The 20,799-nt window shown below is 40.8% G+C and overlaps 1 protein-coding gene across 1 annotated transcript in view; it reads left to right on the forward strand.

Annotated features, from left to right (window-relative positions):
• LTBP1 (latent transforming growth factor beta binding protein 1) overlaps positions 1-2,800 on the forward strand; it is a gene marked incomplete at its 5' end in the record, with an annotated part of 61,780 nt that extends 58,980 nt beyond the window's left edge. Inside the window, 2 exons of the mRNA XM_010073311.1 lie at positions 338-487; positions 1,773-2,800. Coding sequence (XP_010071613.1) covers positions 338-487; positions 1,773-1,942 — 320 coding nt within the window. The remainder of the gene's footprint in view (positions 1-337; positions 488-1,772) is intronic.
• Between the last annotated feature and the right edge of the window lie 17,999 nt (positions 2,801-20,799).

Genomic DNA, 20,799 nt, shown 5'->3' on the forward strand with positions numbered 1-20,799 from the left:
GTGCTATTTGGAAAACACTGATATACCCTTTAAAAATATACTGTCAAATTATGCAGTTTCTTTCACCAAAAAAAAAAAAAAAGACATATTTTTAACACAAATTGAAAACCTAAGAGTTCATAGTTATTCAGTTTTCATCTTGAAACACATCACAGCACTTTTCTAGTGCATTTAAAACTCCAGATGGTGCAGATCTGCTAAAGCTGACCTATTTTCTGCAAAGTCAAGTCACATTCCAGTAAACTTCTGAGAGACTTTTAGACTCTCACTATCCATTTGGGTATACTGATTTAACAGCTCTGTAACTTACTTGTTTGCAATTCTTTTTTCCACCCAGGCTTTCTGAACAGCTTTGAGGAGTTACAAGCAGAGGAGTGTGGTATTCTGAATGGATGTGAAAATGGGCGATGTGTAAGAGTCCAGGAAGGCTACACCTGTGACTGCTTTGATGGTTATCACCTGGACATGGCCAAAATGACTTGTGTTGGTGAGGACAGCGTATTACTTTACCTTCTCCTGTTAGTTTGTCGGTTTACTTAACTCCTTGACCTAAGGAGGGGTTGGAACAAAGGGGATGGAGATCATCACCTGAATTGTATTAGAGATGCCAACTTTGTTTCATTTACTGCAAAGGCCAGTAAATATTGTTACAGAAATAACTGTGTTGTTTTTCCTCAGTTCATCTTGGTCATTACACCTGTGTTCAGTTAAGAGCCTAGAAATGAGCAGACACATGTGTAATGTAGCTTAAACTAATGAACTTAAACTAAATGAAGCTTAAACTTACATCAATAATTTAACACTAATATATGGAACAAGTGTTTTTCAAAGGCTTTAGTGAGCTAAGAGAATGGAACTGTATCCAGAGTAGAAGAGTCATTTTAGGAACGGATTTTTAGAGTGGCTGGATCGCCTAATTTTGCACAAAACCACTTGGTGGGGTTTGGCCCCTGATTCTCACCGATTTCAACAGTCAACAGACCCAACTATTCCTCTTACTTTCACACTAGTAAATCTGTACAACTACAAACCAGGACATTTAATGTCTATGTCTTCAATTAAAACAACAGAACATGGAACAGGCAAGTACCAGTGAGAATGTGAAGCAAAAAGACACCCCTCAGGGTCGAAGCCTAGCAGAGACTGTGCCTGGGTATTTCAGTTTAAGGTCTGTACTAACTTTGCTGAGCATTACACTTCATAACCCGCTATTGAGGTCTCCCAGCAGTGTCATGATACTGCCTGCATGCCTTGTAATCTTTAGGACTTTATGGCAAGCTGGCCTCCTTAGCGAGAAACATGTAGCTCCTATGTACTGCAGGCCAAAGCTGCACAATATTGAGTGCAGGTAGTTTGCTGGTCGCGATTATTTAGTTGACAACACCAATAGCTCCTAAAGTATTTGATTTTTTTAAAATACAGGTATTATACTAAGAACTTGGAGCTTCTTTCTTATAAGCCACTTTTCAGTCATCAGATAAAACCTGTAAATTGTTCTTAAATTTTTGTTTTGCAGCTTAGGCTGAATTTGGACTTGGTAATCTAACAGTTGAAGGCCATTTAATACACTATTGACTTCCTATGATAACTTCTGCCTCTTCCCAAATCATGTTACAGCTTTTGACCCAGACTAATTCCACCTGATCTAAACTGAAAATAAAGTGCTCAGTTTATTCATACAGAATGTTCTACTCCTGGCAGTGCTGGAAATAAATTAGTTTTACCTCCACACCAGACTTAAGTACGTGTCTTTTGATGTCACCTTTTTGCAGATGTGAACGAGTGCAACGAGCTGAACAACAGAATGTCTCTCTGCAAGAACGCCAAATGTATTAACACAGAAGGTTCGTACAAGTGTTTGTGTCTCCCAGGGTACGTACCTTCAGACAAACCAAACTACTGCACACCACTGAACTCAGAGGTAGACAGTGAACTGGAGTAGAGGAAAATCTCCATATCCTAAGCCCATATACTCTGCACTGTATAAAGAAAAGGAAGAAAAGTATTTAACTTGAGAAGAGAAGGCACCAGAGTATCAAACGTAAGGGGAGAAAAGCATTAAAATGTGTCAAAGGTGAGACATGATGGGCTGATTGTGTATCAGCATCACTGACATGACAGACCAAATGGACACATTACTTTGAAAGAAACGATCAAGTATATAGTGTGTTCATAAGAAAAAAGAAATCTTTGAAAATAAGCAAAAACAGTGCTGTTATTTTAAACAGAAGAGCTTTTTTTGTTTGTTTGTTTTTGGTTTGGTTTTTTTTACTATTGCTTGATTAATTTGGCATTTAAATAGTGATGGAAATATTTTATATTGCTATGTCATTTTTTGATCGGTTCCTTGCCTACTGTTTCTTTTCAGACCTTTTTCTGATCAGTACAAATTCTATGATACAGATATTGTTAGGCCATTTTATAAGAACTGTTACACAGGGTAATGCTCCTCCTTCTCTGGAACATTGGTCAGTGACTTGTTTTTAATTTGCTAGTTGTCTGCCCTGTGGAGCAGGCACCATTTGTTTTCAAATGTTTATATGCCTTGGCGAAAAGTCTTTATATTCATTTTGTATTCTGTATGGTTGTTACTGCACTTAAAGTCTTTAGAACCTTTCTTGCCAAGTTCAAAGCTGCTAGTGGACAACATTGGATTCCTTTTGTACATTAAACCAAAAGATTTTAGCTCACGTCTGTATTGTAATGTGTAAATTGAACACAGGAGAGATCTTGTATGATTACCCTAACATATTAAAGCTGTATATTAAAACTCAATAAAATTACCTTTTTTTTAGAAAAAAGCTATTTACTAATTGTAGGCATTTTGTTTTATTTTACTGGTGTTCACTTACAAGAATCAACCCCTCAGGTGTTTACAGTACTAGAATTCATTTACATTACAATAGTTGGAGGGACTCATCTGGCTGGTTTTCCTTCTCATGCTGTTTTAATAAGACCAGAATCTGAATTAGTTGATGCCTGAAGCTGGGCTTCCAGAGGGAAGATTTCAAACACAGACCTACAGAAACTGTTTGACTTGGAAGCTGATTCCCATGGAATTTTTCTTCTTTCCTGGTTTAGGCATGTTTCCCACTAAATCTACAAATAGGGCTCTTCAGTATGATGGCCTGGTTTTCAGAAAATACTAAGAAGGGGGAGAATTTCCTTTTCTTTATGAACTGTACCTTCCCATCAGCTCTATTTTTCAGTGGAAGGAGAGAAAGAGATTATAAGACTGACATGTTTCACTTTGACCTTCTTCAGAGTGAAGGAGTTTGCTTTGGAAATCCCAAAACAGGTCGTTTTGGTATTTTCCAAATGAAACATACTTGCTGTGTCTTTTAAACCTGCCCTGCATTAAAAGGAAAAGGATAACACAAGACTTTAAAAAGCAGGTCAAATTGGGTCCAGTTGTCCGAAAATTCGATATTTATCATTTCATGAAAAAAAGAAATACTTGTTTTGGTTCTGAATCAAATTTATTTTCCAATATTTAGGTCAGCCACTGAACCAAAAATATCATAAGTTCTATTCCTTCCAGTACTGCGCACTCAGTAGAACTCATGAAAGCCCACGTGCATCTGTCCTTCCCAGGGCCCCTCTATCTGCTGGAATTTGACACTAGGACTAGTGAAGATATTGTACGTTTAAGATCTGATGGTATCTTAAAATTCAAGAAAAAATGCTGAATAAAACTGTAGGGGGAAGGATCTTTAAGGAAGAGAGTGTTTGTAAAGTTTCCAACTCCCTTGACTTTTCTAGAATTATGCAGGAGAGGGGTGGAGGGCCAGTCGCTCTTCTCAGGCAAAAGAGGTGGACTACAAACACTACAGCTGGCCTATAATTGCAAAAAGAAAAAAAAATCAATTCTTGCATACCTGCTGTGGTTAAGGGGGAAGGAAGGTTTGGTCTTACTAGGGAATTCCATAACTAATGAGCTCCTAGTCTTCCTGCTTAAGGTTAATCCTGCGATCTTAATAAAAACCAAAGTCACAGTTACAACCCTTCACTGGGTTCAAGAGGAGCTGTGGTCTGCTTTCAGCTATCCTGAAAATTCGTAGACAAGACGGTGCTCCCCCCAGTCCCACCTCCAGAAGGCCTCCTGCTTCAGAAACTGGTTGTATTCACCCCTGAAAGCCTGCCTAGGCCCCAACGCTGCCATTGCAGTCAGCACCACAGGGACATTTGTGACATCCCAGTACTCCTTCAGTCCTTCCCCAGCTAGGGAGTTAAAACGGCTTTACAAGCTCTGCTTCTCCTGGGAGTACACCAGTATGATAGCTGAGGAAGTAACACTCAAACTTTAGTACCCTTAGAAGTCGTCACTTGGCAACCAGCACTGTCCTGAACATGTAATTCTGAGCCACAAGATTGGATCCTTGCTGATTTATTGCATCTTTTTAAAACACCAAGTTTGGAATAGCCTGGGACTTTGCCATTCGTAAACAATATACACTCTGACCCCCTTACTTGGTGTTATTTCAGACAAAAAACCAACCCAAACTCAAGCTGTTCCATGAGCAACAAAACTAAAATGAAGCCTGAATTCCTGTAACCTTTCCTCAGAACTCTCCTCAGTCAGACCAGCTCCAGCTCCTTGCATCTCTGCCTCTCTCCACAGCACAGGCAGCATCCGTCTGCGGCTCTGGGTGCAAGGACAGGGTGCTGGATGCACTTGCATTGACACAACTGCTGACAAACTAAGTGTTGGCCGTGGTCTCAGCAGGGAGGGTTACCTGGGTCACTTGTCTCTAGCTGTTCATCAAATTGCATAGACCTCAGATTGACTGTACTGGCTTTTTCATCTCGATTGCCTTACACACATGGTTGAAATCGGTCACGGGGTTAAAAGCTACCTGTAGGTTCAAAGTAATGGCGTACACTGGCTCCGGTTCCAGAGAAAACAAACCAATTGGAAAACCTGAGCCTGAGTGGCCCCTTGGCCTATCAATTTCTATTACTAACAATTTACAAGAGGCTCTCGTGTGTCCAGCCACCCATTGCCCCTGCCCAATTCAAGAGGCCAGCAGTTGACCCAAGCCCTGCATGAAGCCTGAAAGCATTCTTCAGGTTCAATAGCCGTGTCCTCGGCACAGCTGCACTCGTCTATTGCAGACACATAGCAGCAAACACCACACTGTGTGCGTGCTTCTGCCTTTCCCTTTTGCCTCTTCTTATTTCTCATATGCCTTAAAACACACCCAGGGAACTAAAAGCAGACCAAACAGCCTGAACTCCGCTTACATCCCAGTGCTTAGTATTCCACGTTGCGGGCTCCAGGCCTTCAGAAACGCTTTAACGAAGGAACCACAACTGAAAGAATTAAGTGAAATTCAGCCAATCTAACCCCAGCCTCTGGAGCCCACCTACTGTGCCCCAGTGTAGCAAGGCTGGTTCTGTCATTTCACCTGAAAAGCTGCAGGGCTTAGGAATACAATTTTGATTCATAGTTAAACAAACATTTTCTTAACATCATTAAGACGAGGGGTTGGACACCACGGATGTAGCCATTGACTTGTTACAAGAGCTGCGGTTTAGGTAAGAGCCCTAAAAACACAGAAACCACCACGTACAATTCCATGATTCAAGTTTCTGAGTGCAGCAGAGTCTGGAACTGATTACAGTTTATACCAAATGGCACCAATACTTTTTACATCCATATGGACCCTTTAAAAAAAAAATTAGTCCTTTTTCAGCCAGCCATTTCCTTGCTAAAATATTTAAATTGCTGACATGGTAGAACTGAATTCTGCTAGCTCCCTTGTAATGCTGCTCTGTGAGGAGGAAGTTGCCACAGAACTACAGTGACACACATTGCAGCTAGAAAAATATTTGATATGAATAGATACTTTCCTGTTGGGATGCTATTCAGTGAAAAATTAGCCAATGTTGAAACTATTCAAAGTGAGCACTAACATTCCTTGGGAAACAAACAGTCACAGCTGGACAGATCATTTAAATCCAAGAGACAAAACTGGCAGTCATGACAAATATTCAGCTAGTCAGTGGCAAATGACACACTCAAATTCCCAACCACGAGTAGTCCTAAAATGCTAAAGGTGCCAAAGCGGTTGTCGTGAGCTATTAGGTGCCAGTGATCCTCACCCTCATGGGGGTTTGAATGTGAGTTTTGGGTTCCTCACTGCCCCTCAAGTGATGTCCACATGGCAGCGGAGGAGCTCCTGCCTTTGGCACTCCCTCCTGATTTCTCAAAAGGAAAGGTGACAGATCCTTTTAGATTGTGTCAGGGGCCTGATCTGGCCAGCAACTGAACCACAGTTCATTCCTTCCAAGTGCAGAGCCAGCTTGAAAGTCCCACTGCTGCCTCTAGAAGAGACAACAGTATTGTTCTTCTAACAATGCCACCCACTTGGAAGAGTAGCTGGTACTTGCTGGGGACTCTGCTAATGCCAAGCAGGCCAAGGGAGCTATTCAGGAGCAATTCAGGCAAAGAAGAGGTGAACTGCTGTGTGTCACAGAGGCTGCTGCTCGCTTCAGAGATCATTATTTGCTATTTATACAGCTTTTTCTGTCAGAAGATCTGAAATCTACCTAGAGAAGCAAAGTGATGTGTCCAAAAGGGAAGCAGAATAACTAAGAGGGAGTGAATGAGGAAAAGCAGCCATTTGAGCGACGATGTCAGCTTGTGACAGAGTAACATCATTCTTTTGGAGAATGCCAAGGACTGGGCCACAGTCACTGCATTCACCTGCAGGAGTTACCTCGCATAGCAGGAGAACTAGAAAATTTCAACTATCCGGAGACACCGCTTCCACAGCTGGCACAGGCTGCGTTTGCACCCCAAGCTGTGCAAGATCTCGACCCTCACCACCACACCACCCACACCAACCTTTACCATTTGAGCACAGAGAGAATATGTGCTGAAACAGGATTAGCCTGTGATGGCCTGCATGAATAAGTGATTTTACTATCTGGTGGGGAAAGAATGATGTAAACCAAAGAAATGCAGGATGTCAGCTTTCCTTCAAGACCACAGAGTCACCAGAGATGTATTTTGACTCAGAGATTCCTAATGGATGTCTGCAGGCTGCGTGTTCTGTCCCAGCTGTGTCTGGGGCCAGTGATTGCTCTGCTTTTCTTCCTCTCGAGCTGTAGGGCTGGGAAGACACCTCTGTGCCTCAGCAGCTGATCAGCCTCACGGAACTTTGAGGTTGCCCTGCCTGAAGAAGGAGATTGCACCAGGGGCCTCCAGAGGTCCCTTCCAAGCTACATTGATCCAGGAGAGAAGGCTGTGACCTGACACAGCAGCCTCTGCTCCCTAGCCTTATGTGACACAGGGAACCTGGGAGAGGGGACGTGAACCCCCATTTCCCCTTCTCCCACACCTGAGCACCTGCCAGGAGCATGTCTTTCACTTTGGAGAAAACAGAACACCAGTCTGCTCAGCCCATCTCAGGAGAATCCCATCCAGAAGGAGCATTATGTGCAATGTGCTTGGTACTGACCAGTATGTTCTTGAAGAGTCAAGTGGTAACCTCAGGTAGAAGCAGAGTTCTGCAGTAAAGTTTTTGTGCTGACAAAAGACATAGAGGAGGGAGGAAATTAGAATATTGTTATTTCTCTCTACACTGACTTTCCCTTCCCCTCAAGTCATGCTTTGCCCCACACTGCTTTCCATTAGCTCTGAACCAAGGGGGATGGAGAGGATACTGCTAGCCAGCATGGAAAATTTCTATGTGATAATTGAAGCATCACCTCCAATCCCTATCTACTCACGCTGCCAGGATCCATTCTGGGCTGGATTTTTCCAAAGCACTCCATATTGATTTAGCTCTGCTCCCACCAAAACCTGTGGCACCTCCATGGATTCCTGTGGGAGCAGAGCAAAGGCTGTGCCAAGCTCTTTTGAAAAATCCCACCATGTGTGTTTAATGAGGAATGTCTCTGGCAGAGAAGTTTTGAGCACAGCTAAGCAGATTTTTTTTATTTCGTTCATATTAAAAGTTTAATTTTGCCATTTGTCGTCCAGGAGGTAACTGCCCAGAAGGGTGGGTAGGACCTGTTCCAAAATCCCCAGCAGGACGTACTGTGTTTCCACCTAAAACTGAATTTGACCTTCCCGTCATCTAAATGGTCCCTGTCACTTTGTGAGTGGCCACCGTTCTCAGGATCCTCGCCTCCCCTTCCTGCTGCAGGCAGCCCTACAGTTCAGCTGCTTTCTGTCACTTTCTGTCCCATCTGATCCCTCTTCCCAGGGCACCACTGCCGTCCTGCTTCTGCTTTTCGCCTCCAGCACATCCCGTCATTTGCTTATGACCCAAAGCCTCATCATCTCATGCACCCGTTCCTTCCTGTTCATTGGCATAGGACTCCACAAAGTAGTTTTCAGTCTCTGGATTGGCATGTGGTAAAACTGATAGCTGCTATCCGGTACTTAGAAAAATCTTCCGCCAAGGTAAACTGATCACATCCGTCACAGCAGCCTCTCTCCTCCCAGAAATAGAAGGCACCACCACCAAGTCAACTTTCTATTCTTCCCGAAACTACCCAGAGAGATGTGACGTGTTCATTTTCCTTCTTTTAACATAAGCAAGAAATTTCAAGTATGCTTTTAGAAAGAAATGTATTCATCTTTGGCCTGCAGCATCACCAAACAGAGCTGAGTAGCAAAAAATGGAATAAAGAAGCTTCAAAACCGAAACAGGAAAGGAAAATCCTTTGATTTGCACACCTGTGAGCTCAATGAACATGGAATTTTCGTTCACATTTGCTCATGCTTAGATGCCTTTTTTCTCCAAAAACTAAAGAAAAATAGAGAATTAATATTTTAAAATTCCCTTAAGCTGAAAATGTTAAAAAAAGGGAGCTACATGAACTTTATTACTCATTGCAGTGTTAGTGCATTTCAGTACATTGAATATAAAACAAAGCAGATGATAAGGGAGCTTTTGAGGGTTTCACTATTGAATTAAACAATACACAGTGCATCCATCCAGACATATATATTAATTTCACATCTGGTTATAGTGCTGGTATTAGGTTATTCCGCCACAAATCAGCAAGGATTATTTTTAGCCAAGCTTACTTCATCCAGTAAAACGGTTTATGTTTGAAAGTTTGCTAAAAAAATTACATCTACCACACACTAGACCTAACAAAACAAATGCGTACCACAAGGAAGATCATCTAGGAAAAAATCTGACACTGTAAGTATTTTCCCTGTATAAACACCTAACTCAAAACAGCTTCAAGAGACTCAGCAGCATAGAGGGCTCAAGGGCAAGGACCTTGAGCAAAAGCTCCTTGCACATGGTCTACCAGCCTCCAGACCAAACAAAAGGTTCCTGCAGCAGCTCTCTCTCCCTCTGGTTCCCTTATACTTCTAATGTCTCTGGCTTAGTTCTCTGCAATTTCCACTGTAATCTCTTCATTATACAAAAGTGCAATTGACTATCTTTTAATATCACTATATTAACATTTTCCCACCTAATTTTGACGCAACTCCACTGACTTCAGTGAGTAACTGCTCCCAATATATAAAGAACCACAGCAACACCTGAAAATAATTCCAAAAAAATAAAACAATCCAAAACTCTGAGGAATAAAAAAGTGAGTGTTTAAAACCTTTTGAAAGAGATCTAGCAACGCTGGAGAAATTTGATAATTATAAATTTTCTTCTGTGTTTCAAAACAAGTAGTATTTCCCTGAACCCTTCCAACTCCCCTGTTGGCAACGTGAAACGTGAACTAAAATGTACTTGCAATTAAAGGGCAAATAGCAAGAGTCAAACCAAACCTTTTAAACTCTGGGGTTTGGGGTTTAAGTTATCTTCATATAGAGCATTTTATTGTAGGATCATAAATGGGGTGAAGTATCAGCAGCTTGCAGAATTTATTCATTTTCTAATTAATTAATATTAATAAAAGTTAATAGCATTCTCCCATTGCACAACCAGAAGAAGATCTGAATCCACCACCAGCTGTTCAACAACTGGACAGAAATATATGAAAATATCGTAAACGCCTGGAGATACAGTAGGAGAAATTAAGCCCTTCTAATTTGTTTGGGCTGAAAACTTCAGAAAAGAGGAGAGCTCCGGGGAAGGCTGCCTTTCAGAGGTTTTAACAAGATACTTTTCCTCCTGCCTTTGTCACTAGAGGTCAGCACAGCATCTGAAGTGACACATTGTTCTCGTTTAAGGAATGATAAGAAAAATCCACAACTCTTCGAGGGAAACAGTGGTCTTAAGAAACAGCTCCAAGAAGACAGAATCTGTTCCTGCAATGGGAGAAATGTGAAATGTGAAGCCTCAGAAAAAGAACACAGCAGCAACCGAAAAGCCTGAACCCAACATCAGAGTAAAAGCGCGATAGGAGTTTCAAGGTTCCCACAGAGCACTTAGAGTAACTGGCTATTTCTAAAACACCCGTTAGACTAAGGTAAAAGCTGTCACACAAAAAGCCCAGCTGACTAACACTCTGAGGACTCCTCCTGATGCGTGAGAAATAAACCCCTTAATCTCCCTGCACAACAGCATTCCTAGCCTAGGCTGCGACCAGCTGGGCTGGCTCGTGTGAAGCTCTCATACATGGAGGTGAAGGAGAGAGGAAAAGCATTAACTGCACCCGAACAATTCCTAGGAATACGGGTGGGGGGGAACCACCACAAACAGACACTCATCTTCCCAACACAACAAAACAGATACCCACTGTGTGAGCCTTGTCCCTTTGAAGTCACTGAAGAAACCTCATCTTGAGGGAGTCTCACTGGGCACGCGGCTCTTCCTGTCCCCTGGGGTCTCTCAAAGGCCTGACTAGTGTCAGCCAGGAGGTGACACGCTATCACAGCACCCGACAGGAACCATGGAGGAGCAGCTCTTCCTTTCAGAAGACCAGACTGCAGCAGTCAGCTGCTCTCGAGACAGGTGCAAGCAACAGAGATTTGGCTCTGAAGAGATGTCACCTTGTGGCACGGCAAATCAGCCACCTCCCCTCCACGCGCATGTGCCAGAAAAGGGGTCTGTGTTCTGGTATGATTCGTAGTGTTCAATTCACCACTCCAGCAGAAGAGCACATTTGTCAGTATGACCCAGACTCCAACAGAGAACTGTGTAGCTACACCCCAAAAAGCCATTTAGTACAGACTGCTCTACCTCAAATGGCAGCAAAGGGGCTTGGACTGCAATGTTTTCCATAAACAGTGTTCAGCACAACTTAACCTGTCTCCCCTGTTCTGGCAGATAAAGCAACACCTTGAAATCCAGAAATGTTTGGGCAGCAAATGGAAGCCCCTTGGAACAGTGGTGAAGGAAGCTACAGGAGACTAAATTCACACTGACATATGGGGAAAGCAATGAGAACCTAACTCCATCAGCCTAACCAAAAGCAGATGGATTTCAGCCATTTTTAGGTATTTTCTTGACTAATCTACAGCTGGGTAGGAGGGATAAGCAAAATGGTGTGCACCCAGCTCCTAGCAACCACAAAGAAGTTAACAGATTCTTGTAGGAAAGTCCTTTTGCTAGAGATGCATTATCTGTAAAGCACATTGCCCTTTTATTAGTACATTATACACAAAGGAGCAAGCAATTTGTAACTGCTATATGTTTTCTCACTTTTTTTTCTTGGAAACTTCAATTCTAAACAACACATTAAAATAAATACAAGAGTAGAGAAGATCAAACATCTGAAGGCTGAAGTGTAGGACTATAATGCCTGAGGTTTTCTATCCATTACTAATACCTTTGAGTCATAGTGCATGGGAGTCAAAAATGGGCACCTTGTTGTGCCAAGTGCTGTAAAAAGTGCTTTGTCTCAACAGAGGTAGAAAATGAGAAAATAAGATGGATACAGGCGGAAAAAGTATACAAGGAAATAATGAGATAATGCTAGTAATGGTGAGAACAGCTGCCCACACTGTACGAACAAGGGATGAAGTCAGGAATTGGGACTCCTGAGCAGCCAGGAGAAGCCACCCACAAAGACAGGCAGCATCAGAAGAAGAACTTGTTGGAGATAATTTCTGACAGTTCAAGAATCTGCTGAAATTTTAAGAAGCCCCTTTTACCTTCCTGGAACGAAACACTACCTGCCATCCTGCAGCAACAGTGTTGACATTTTTGGAGGACAGTGAGACAAAGGAGGGTTTTGCAGAACAGTGAGGTAATGTTGCAGTGGTTTATAGCAGCTTCTCACAAGTCAGGGAGAATACACATGGGTGCTTACATGAACATTTACAAGTGGGAACATAAGATGAAATTGTGAGCTGGCTGGAAGCAAAGATCAACTCTGCTAGACTGAATTACACATACTCTAAGCAGGACAGAAATAGAATGCAAAGAGCCTCGAATACAAAGATGTGACTGAAAAGGGAGCAGGAGACAAGTAAAATACAAGGGGGAAAAAAGATGAAAAGCAGAAACAACCAACAGAAAAAGCTTTCCAGATAAAAGTATTACTTCCTTTGAGACCTTTGGCAACTTATTCTATTTCCTCATCAATACCATGTAGATAACGTTTCTTGCTGTCACCACCTCCCTAAAAGCTTTAAACTCCTGGTTGTGTGTACAGAAATCAATCACAGGGAAGAGATGGGGATACACAGAAGGTTTGGGCCTTAAGAACTTTAACATTTTGTAAATGAAGCTTTAACTTTAATCTTCACTATTATGTTGCCATCATGTTAAATACAGAGAAAAAAAAATATACATTGTGTTTTGGTAAGCAAGAAGGTGAAACACAAATCAGACTTCTGTTCATGATCTCCCTTCATTACCACACAACCAATCTAAAACACTTAGTTTACAGCATGACAAATTACAGCCCACAACTGTGCTAACCTCATGAGGCCACAAACACACCAGAGGGGGGAAAAACCACAATATTTTCTATACAGTGAATATAAACTACAATTAGAAAGGCTCTTAAACTCACAGCTCCTCAGCTGTTATAAACTGGCACCGACCCATGAAACCAGTTGGCCAGATTCCCCAGACAGCTCCAATCAGTGTTGCTCCGCTGAAGCTGATGAAGCAACACCTATTTGTAGAAGCTCAGGATCTGGCCCCCAGCCTGCACGGCAGTCCAGAGAGACCATCTGTGCTTAACAGGATCAGAAATCAAAAGGAAAGTCTGTGTCCTTATCATTTACTCAATACTACTGAGACAAGTGATTTCCGTGGTGTTAAGTCAGGTAGACTAAACAAGAGCTATAGGAGATAAAAACCTGTTTATTGTTTCTTCCTTAGGATAGCTTTCACAGGGAAAGTTATGTTATTTCTTGCAACATGTTCCATGAGGCACTGAAACGTGAAGGCAAGAAGGAGACAACTGAGGAGGGGCAAGGGACAGGAATGACGCTATAATGAATTCAAGCTATTTCATGAATTACACGCGTGACAAACTGAGTGCTGCCCTGCTCATGCTGACTTTATGTCAAACCCACTCCCACTGATGTCCGTGGGCAGAGTGGTGTAACACAACGCTGCTCGGCAGCACAAGGGAGGGCAGCATAAAAACAGAGAAGGCTCAAGTACTTCAGCTTTTTCTTTTGGAAGCTGTTCTGAAAAGCTTCCATGTTCAAAAATGATGGGAATTTGGGTACCATTCTTGCCATTCTAATTGTGAAAAGCCAGATGCAGAGCTAGAACTAACTCAGTAATCAGCAATAGGAGGAAATCGTATCAAAGCATCTACATTCAAGTTTTGTGGCTCATTGGTAGAAGTCAAAACTATTTCTGCAAAGCCCCTTTGAGGTGGCCAGCAAAATGCAGTGGGTTTGTCATGCTGCTGTGCTCAGACTAAGTTTCCTGTGGTGAAGAATTTACAATTCTCCTTACATGAACAAGCTGACTCTGTACACAGGAACTCACTGAAAATAAGGAGTTTGCTTACATCCTTAACACATGTGCAGGCAGGTACACTCAGGGCACAGAGTGTAAATGAACTGTGAAGACAAGGTGCTTTGAATTCCAGGGGATCAAAAACACCCTCACAAGTTCTGGGCACCACAGTGTGACTCTGCATCTGCTCATGCAACCAAGTAAAAATGGGTATGTCAGAGAAAATACGCCTCTTCTGCTTTGGCGCAGAAAAATTTAACTGCACCTGACAAGCATCTGCCCTCAGCAACTCCTTCTCACCCTGCTTGCAGCTCTCTTGTTGCTCCAGGAGCTAGCTACCTGAGCAATCTCCCATGGAAACACTGAAGTGGAACCTCTGAAGACCTCTCTCAAGAAAGACTCGCCTCAAGACTGCAAGGGCAATAGAGGAGTACAAAAAGTCCGCACACTGGATGAGAATTTCTTCCAGTGTGCAAAGTCAGAATGACAGAGGAGAGAAGTAATGCTATAACTTTGCATTCTATTTTAAATGTTTGGAAATGTTTGGAGTGACATCGTGAAAAGATGTGTGTGTTGGAAAGAAAGGCTACAAACAAGATCAGTGCAAGCAGGCTCCTTTAAACCTGTCTGCTAATTACCAATATTAACACAAGAAAAATTACCATAAATATTCTAACCTTCAGGTCCTTCTATAAATTAAATTACTGATTTTGGGAGAAGTTTCGCTTCAAGCATTCCATTTTGGTTTTAACTTTATTTCAAAGTACTAAACCTCGGTCTTGAGTTATTAATTTTCAAGAAATCCACAAAAATGTTTATTCACCCCACCACTTGCATGTCACTTTCCTGAAGATGCTCTCAGATTTTATATAAACTGCTCTGGCATCATCTAGTCTACCTAAAGCTAACACAAATTTGCAAATTCATACATAAAACACCATACTAGCTAACAGTCATGATCATTGCCTACATAATGAGACTGAAATAAAAGGCTTAAGGTTTTCCAAATTCCTCAAATGCCACAGGTCCTTAAGTCTCACCACTTTCACTCATATGTGTGTACTTCACATACAAATCTTAAACAGAAGAAAATTTACTTGTCCACATAGCAACATCAATCTTTTAAGTCCCTACCTTCCCATTAAAATAATCACCAATCCCAAATTAGTCTTAACTATCTTCAATAATCACACTGCTATTCTAACATGAAACTACCACAGTAAGGACCAGCTGAAAGATTTTTAAAGCAATTTACCTAATTTGTATAAATGGAAGGAAAGGCATGTACCTCAGAGAAGAGAAAGAGTGGGAATAGGGAGAAGAGATAAAGAGCCAGGTAAGTGCAATGCTATATTATCTTCTTAATTTGGTATAACTTGAAAATGGTGAATATTTTTTTAAGCTTGACAGGGATTTGGAAGCTTGGTATGTATTTTTAAAACTACTAAGCAGAAAATAATTTTTAAAATAATTTAAAAATTATTAATTTTTCTGATCAAAAAACTGGCCCAAAGCCCATCAAAACAATTCTTTCTCTCAAATTAATTCATAAAATGTATTTGAGGATTTTTACATAGTTGCTATTCAAGAGCTATAGCTGCACAGATGTACTCATTGAATACATGCACGACAATTCTGTTTCTCTGCATATAAATATACTTAGCTTGCTTAGATGCTTCCAACCTCTTAGCCTCTGGCTCAAGGCTGCAGGGTGGGTTTCACTGGGGAAGAAAGTACTCAGATGAAATGATGATTCACAGACTTGAAACAGCATTCTTAAGCATGCAAGATTTGCACCTCCTTTGACACATATTTTGCCATCCTAAAACACGTTAGCTATCTTTGTCCTTTTTTCTAAACCAAAGAAAATCTTTGTTCCAACTCTCCAGTCTCAAACAATCTCAAAGATTGAATAAAAATTAAATACTTAAGGGAAGTGATAATTACTCAAGAGACTACGGTCAAAAGGCCTAGTGCTACTGTCTCCTCTTTCTTTTTTTTTTTTTTTTTTTTTTGGAGTACAAAAGATGACATTCTAGCATGTTTTGAACAAATGTTTTCCTCACACAAGAGAACTGTGTCTGCAGAGCAATCTTTATCAAATTCTTTTACTTATATTGGCAGGGGAGGGGGAAAAAAACCCCCCAAGATTTTTCCTTTGTTTGAATGCATTTCCTACCTTCCTTATTGCTATAGATTGTGTTGTGGTAGGTCTATTTATAGTCCAAAGAAAGGAAAAAGCACCACTGGAGGCAGGAAAACTAAGTTAGGAAAGAATAGAAGGAAGTGTGGCTGCCATGTAGCCAAACAATCTAGAACTAATTGAGCTGAAAAGAGCCCCAGCCCCAGTGAAGCTGCTGGGAGTGTGAACAGAGCACAATCCTGCTCCTCTCTCCAGGTCCCTGCAGGGCTGCTGAGCATGGGAGGCATGTACAGGACAACGCCAAGCAGCAAATAACCTCAGCATCTCAACACGGTAAGAAGAACATTTTTTTTTTTAAAAGGAGGGTGCTGAAGTTCGATACCTATCAAATTAAGGTACGTGGCTCCTGACATTTCTGTTTGCTGCCTTCGCCATGTCTTTTCAGATGGGGCCAGACCGGTAAATGAAAACAGAATGAGCTTTTGAGAAAGAGTTGTATCTGCTTTTCAGATAAAGGTTTGGCAGGATGTCTGATTTTTAGATAAAGAAATCTGAAGTCAATTATGGATTCTTCAGAACTTTTCTTAAGCAAAAGAAGCCTTTGCCATCTATCCATAAGATAACTTTGCTGTTTTCCTCACCTGTGTTGTGTTCATTTTATAATCTGTGATTAAGTACTAGAGAAATGTTGATGGTAATTGTATGCCCCAAAGAAAAATAATGAAGTCAACTCTGCACTAGGTTAAATATACAGATTTAGAGACAGAGAGAGGGAAGGGAAGTATATGTAATATATATTCATACAAGATGTGTTATTTTAGAATACATAACTATATCTAAATGTATATAATTCATAATAAATTTTGTGATAATTTAGTCTTATACTCACAAGGTACATTTGAAGGTAGGAACTTAACCGAAATTTTAGCACCTGAAAGTTTCTACAGTTTTAGAATTTATTATGGCAGGGAACTTGGGTGTGCGTGTGCACACATAAAAATATATTCTATATAGATATCGATGTGTATTATTCATTGTGGTTTTGCATTGCAATACCATATAGTTGCCATTCTGAAGTCTAATTTAAACTGACAGTAGAATGCAAGTGGAAACTTTTAATCTGCTTATTTTCAGATACTATGCACAGTTATACTACCATGACTGTATGTGTAAAAAGCTGCATTTTAACACATACCACTGTATAGACATATTAATTCAGTGTGCTAGCATCAACAAGACAGACCTTTAGGAGGGGAAAATGAAAAGGTATTTTAATTTTGTGTTTGGTTTCTTTGATTTCCAACATGTCCTTTGCTCTTCTAAGAAAGGAAATGCTGTTGTGATTTGAAGGCAGGAGGATAGAAGCTGTAGAATACTAGATTCAGGATTTCATCCTGTGATTTTCATCTTCTTTGAGCAATCTGTGAGAATGACTTTCGTATTACTCTCACCTGTGGTAAGACATTACCTCTATGCATATGCCATTCAGATTATTCATTTGTTATTCAGATGTTGCTTAGGATTAGTGGTTTATTGTTAAAAGCTGCCAATGAGTAAGAAGGAAGTGTGATGTGTTGTTATTCTACTGTATCCCTGTAGGATGCTATTATGTTTAGAGTCTGTTATTGTGAAGATAACAAGGCAGGATGTCATCGATGTAGGTGAAAAGCTGCAATGGGACAACTGTAAACAGCAGCAGTCAGCTGAAAATCTGATCCAGGGAGGTGCCAAGCAGCAATTCCAGTGAAACAGATGTTAGTTAATGCTCATAGAAAGGGTCAGGCTGTTCTTTGTCTGATTTCAAAGTACTCAGTTATTCACAGTAATTCTAATTTACAGCAATTCTCATTTCCAAGAGGTTATAAGCCTGGTCTTGTGAAGAATAAAACACCTGTAATGGGGCAAAAAGTAGAAGCCCATACAGATATTTGCAGGAGAAAGCTCTTTAGATTGCAATCTGAGTAACTAGCGTAACATGCTCTCATTCAGGTAATGTTCCTTGCTTTCAATTTCAGTAACAGATTCCCCTGCGCAAAGACTGAGCAGAAACCCAAAAAAAGGAGCTTAATTAAAAAATGTAAGATTAAACTGTGTAACCACTGTTATACTAGATAAGCTTTTGTAAAACTCATAGGATGGAGGGAAGGAAAGGAGGCAAATCTGCAGATAAATACCCAAGCAAAGGAGCATTGCGTTCTGCTGTTAAACAAGTGCAATCATTTCCATGAGATGTCAGCCACACAGCTATGGCAATACAACTGAACAGCAAACACGGGATCGTTCAGATTTTTTCAGTTCTGCAGCACTCACCACCACATTATCTTAAAGCTCGGTTTTACTGCATGAATGTAGCAAAACAGAGACCATTTCTTAGCTATAAGGAGATCATTTGCAAATCAGACAGATAAAATGTAATTATACAGGAAGAGCTGATAAAATAATGTACTGATGCACTTTCTCATTTATCTGTGGAAGATACTATAGATGGTACTTAGAATTGCCTAATTAATATTCTTAATAAATTCGTATCCTGAATGAAGAATTAACAGAACAAATTCTGGTAAGAGGCAGAGACGCAAACCCGCTGAAGCCAAGAGTTGGTCACACCACTGAAATGAGATTTTGTTCTGAAGGACAACATCTTCCACTGGCTACTCGACCCGTTTCTGTTTCTTAAAGTGTGCTCTATAGGGAACATGACAGTAGCTCGAAGCTACCCTACTCTTTCCTCAGTCCCTTCTCCCATTTGAGCATCTAGGACAGGCTCAGAAGATACTATGCTGTTTCCAAATGTCAGATAGTCTTACCCACCTTATTAAGACTCCATGCTAAAAATTAAGTAGGAGAATTTGATATACCAGAAGGAAGTGGGGGTTCACATGCTTCCTTACCCTGCCATTATTTTGCCAGGAGATATAAAGAAGTCTAGCGTTGTCAAATAAGTACTTCAGTGAACTGTCACTACTGGGTGCGCAGCGTGGGTTTGTGGTTCCAGGAAAGCTGACGGACTTAAAGAAAAATCAGGACTTAAAAGATAATGTACTTTGGGTGACAGACAAACTGTGCCACGCTTTCATGCAAAGCTAGCTCAGGTTTAGTAGGATTTATTATTCTTCATGCAATTGCTCTAATGTAAGTATCTTAATTTCTCCCTAAGCCCCTATTCCACTACACCAGACGCTCTGACAAGGGAGCTTTGTGCTCCGAGTCACAGTCAAGCCCATTAACATTACAGGGAAAAAAGAGCAGAGACTTAGAAGTACCAGTGTGTCTGTTTGGGGCAGTCAAAGCAAGAATTTTTGAGAATGTATGTACAATCTATAGTAATCACACTCAAAAAGCAAAACTGGGAGAGAGGGAACATAAAAATAAACCCAGCTAAAACATATTAAGAAATCAAATTTCAATACTGGACAGCATCAAAATAGTTCTAAAAAAAAAAGGCAGCTGCTCAACACTTACAGCAGAAATGTCAGTGCTAAAAAATAATTTCTTTGATAATGCCTAAAAACCCCAGCTTATAACTATGTGCTGAATAACATCCCAACTCATGCTAATGTTTATACAGGTGCTTAAATTTAAGCATATGAGTAGTCCCATTGATTTCAAGCAAAAATTATTTCAACAGGCTGATAAAATTTAAAGCCAGGCAGAGTCATTAGATCATCTAGCCTGACTTCAAACACAGCATGTTAATTTTACCATTCCTCTTGTCCAAAATGCAAAAGCTTGCCTGCTTACAACAGAACATATGGATATAGTATGTTCAAGATAAAAGTTTAAGGAGAGGATCACAATGTTCTACTTGCATGAGCAGTGACTCACTGCAGTGAGACTTGTTCAAGTTGACACAAATCCCATAGCTCAAAGGGGAATTAAATATTGCACAGGCTTTGTACCAGCTTACTGCAGAAGGGTGAAGATTAACGTGTGTATGGAAGATGGACTGTTTCTCCCAGAAGTCTGTGCCATCAGAAAAAGCCACTAACTTTACTTTGGTTGATTTCCTACGCTTCTAGTGGACTAAAGAAGTACTGTTGCATAAGCAAGGATGAATGAAAAAGCTGCTTTACAAGTCAATCTTCGTGCCAAAGTGCAGCTGTATTTTTTGCTGTCGCTTCTCTCATTTCCCACAGGCCATGTGCAAATTGTGAAACAAAATAAGGAGCCGCTGTTGAGAAGCAGATGAGACACAGAAGTGTTAATGAAATGGAGACAATAAGAGGTTTGACAATTTCTGTATATCACTTGAATGCACACAGGCAGTTTTAAAAGAGTTCTTATTTGAACAAAAGACAAGAGAAAAGGTGGGAGACTTGACCTGGGGTCTCCTTTACAAGGTTTATATTACATGAACACACAACTGCACAGCAGTGCTGTGGGAGGATAAAACATACATAACAAAAAACAAAGGGAGGGAGAACAAGAAAGACTGCTTTGGAGTACAAGTCCACCTTGCCCACAATTCATATTCTCTTCTCAGGATTCAAAGATCCTTTGACTCCAAAGGATCTCCCACATTGAGCAGAACAGAGGAGCTGGAACGTACAACTTCTAGGGCTTCTTTGAAAACATTTCTAGGGGAAATGGGATGGCTTGTGTTCTATGCAACTAAGAGCCTAAAAACACTGAAGCTGTATTCACAGAACACCTAGAACAAAGCAGAACTCCACTATGACATAGTATTACCAACACTTGTTCATAGCGATGTTTAATCGAAAACACAGGAGGACACACTGGCTAAAGACTCCTCCAAGGAGCCTGCAAGTTCAGTAACCGTATCTTCATGATTTGGAATAGCACAAAAAAGACATGTTGGCTTTGAGAAGTATTCTTGTCTTTATCTTCTTCCTA

Source organism: Pterocles gutturalis, unplaced genomic scaffold (assembly GCF_000699245.1).
Source record: "Pterocles gutturalis isolate BGI_N339 unplaced genomic scaffold, ASM69924v1 scaffold11382, whole genome shotgun sequence".
Lineage (NCBI taxonomy): Eukaryota > Metazoa > Chordata > Aves > Pterocliformes > Pteroclidae > Pterocles > Pterocles gutturalis.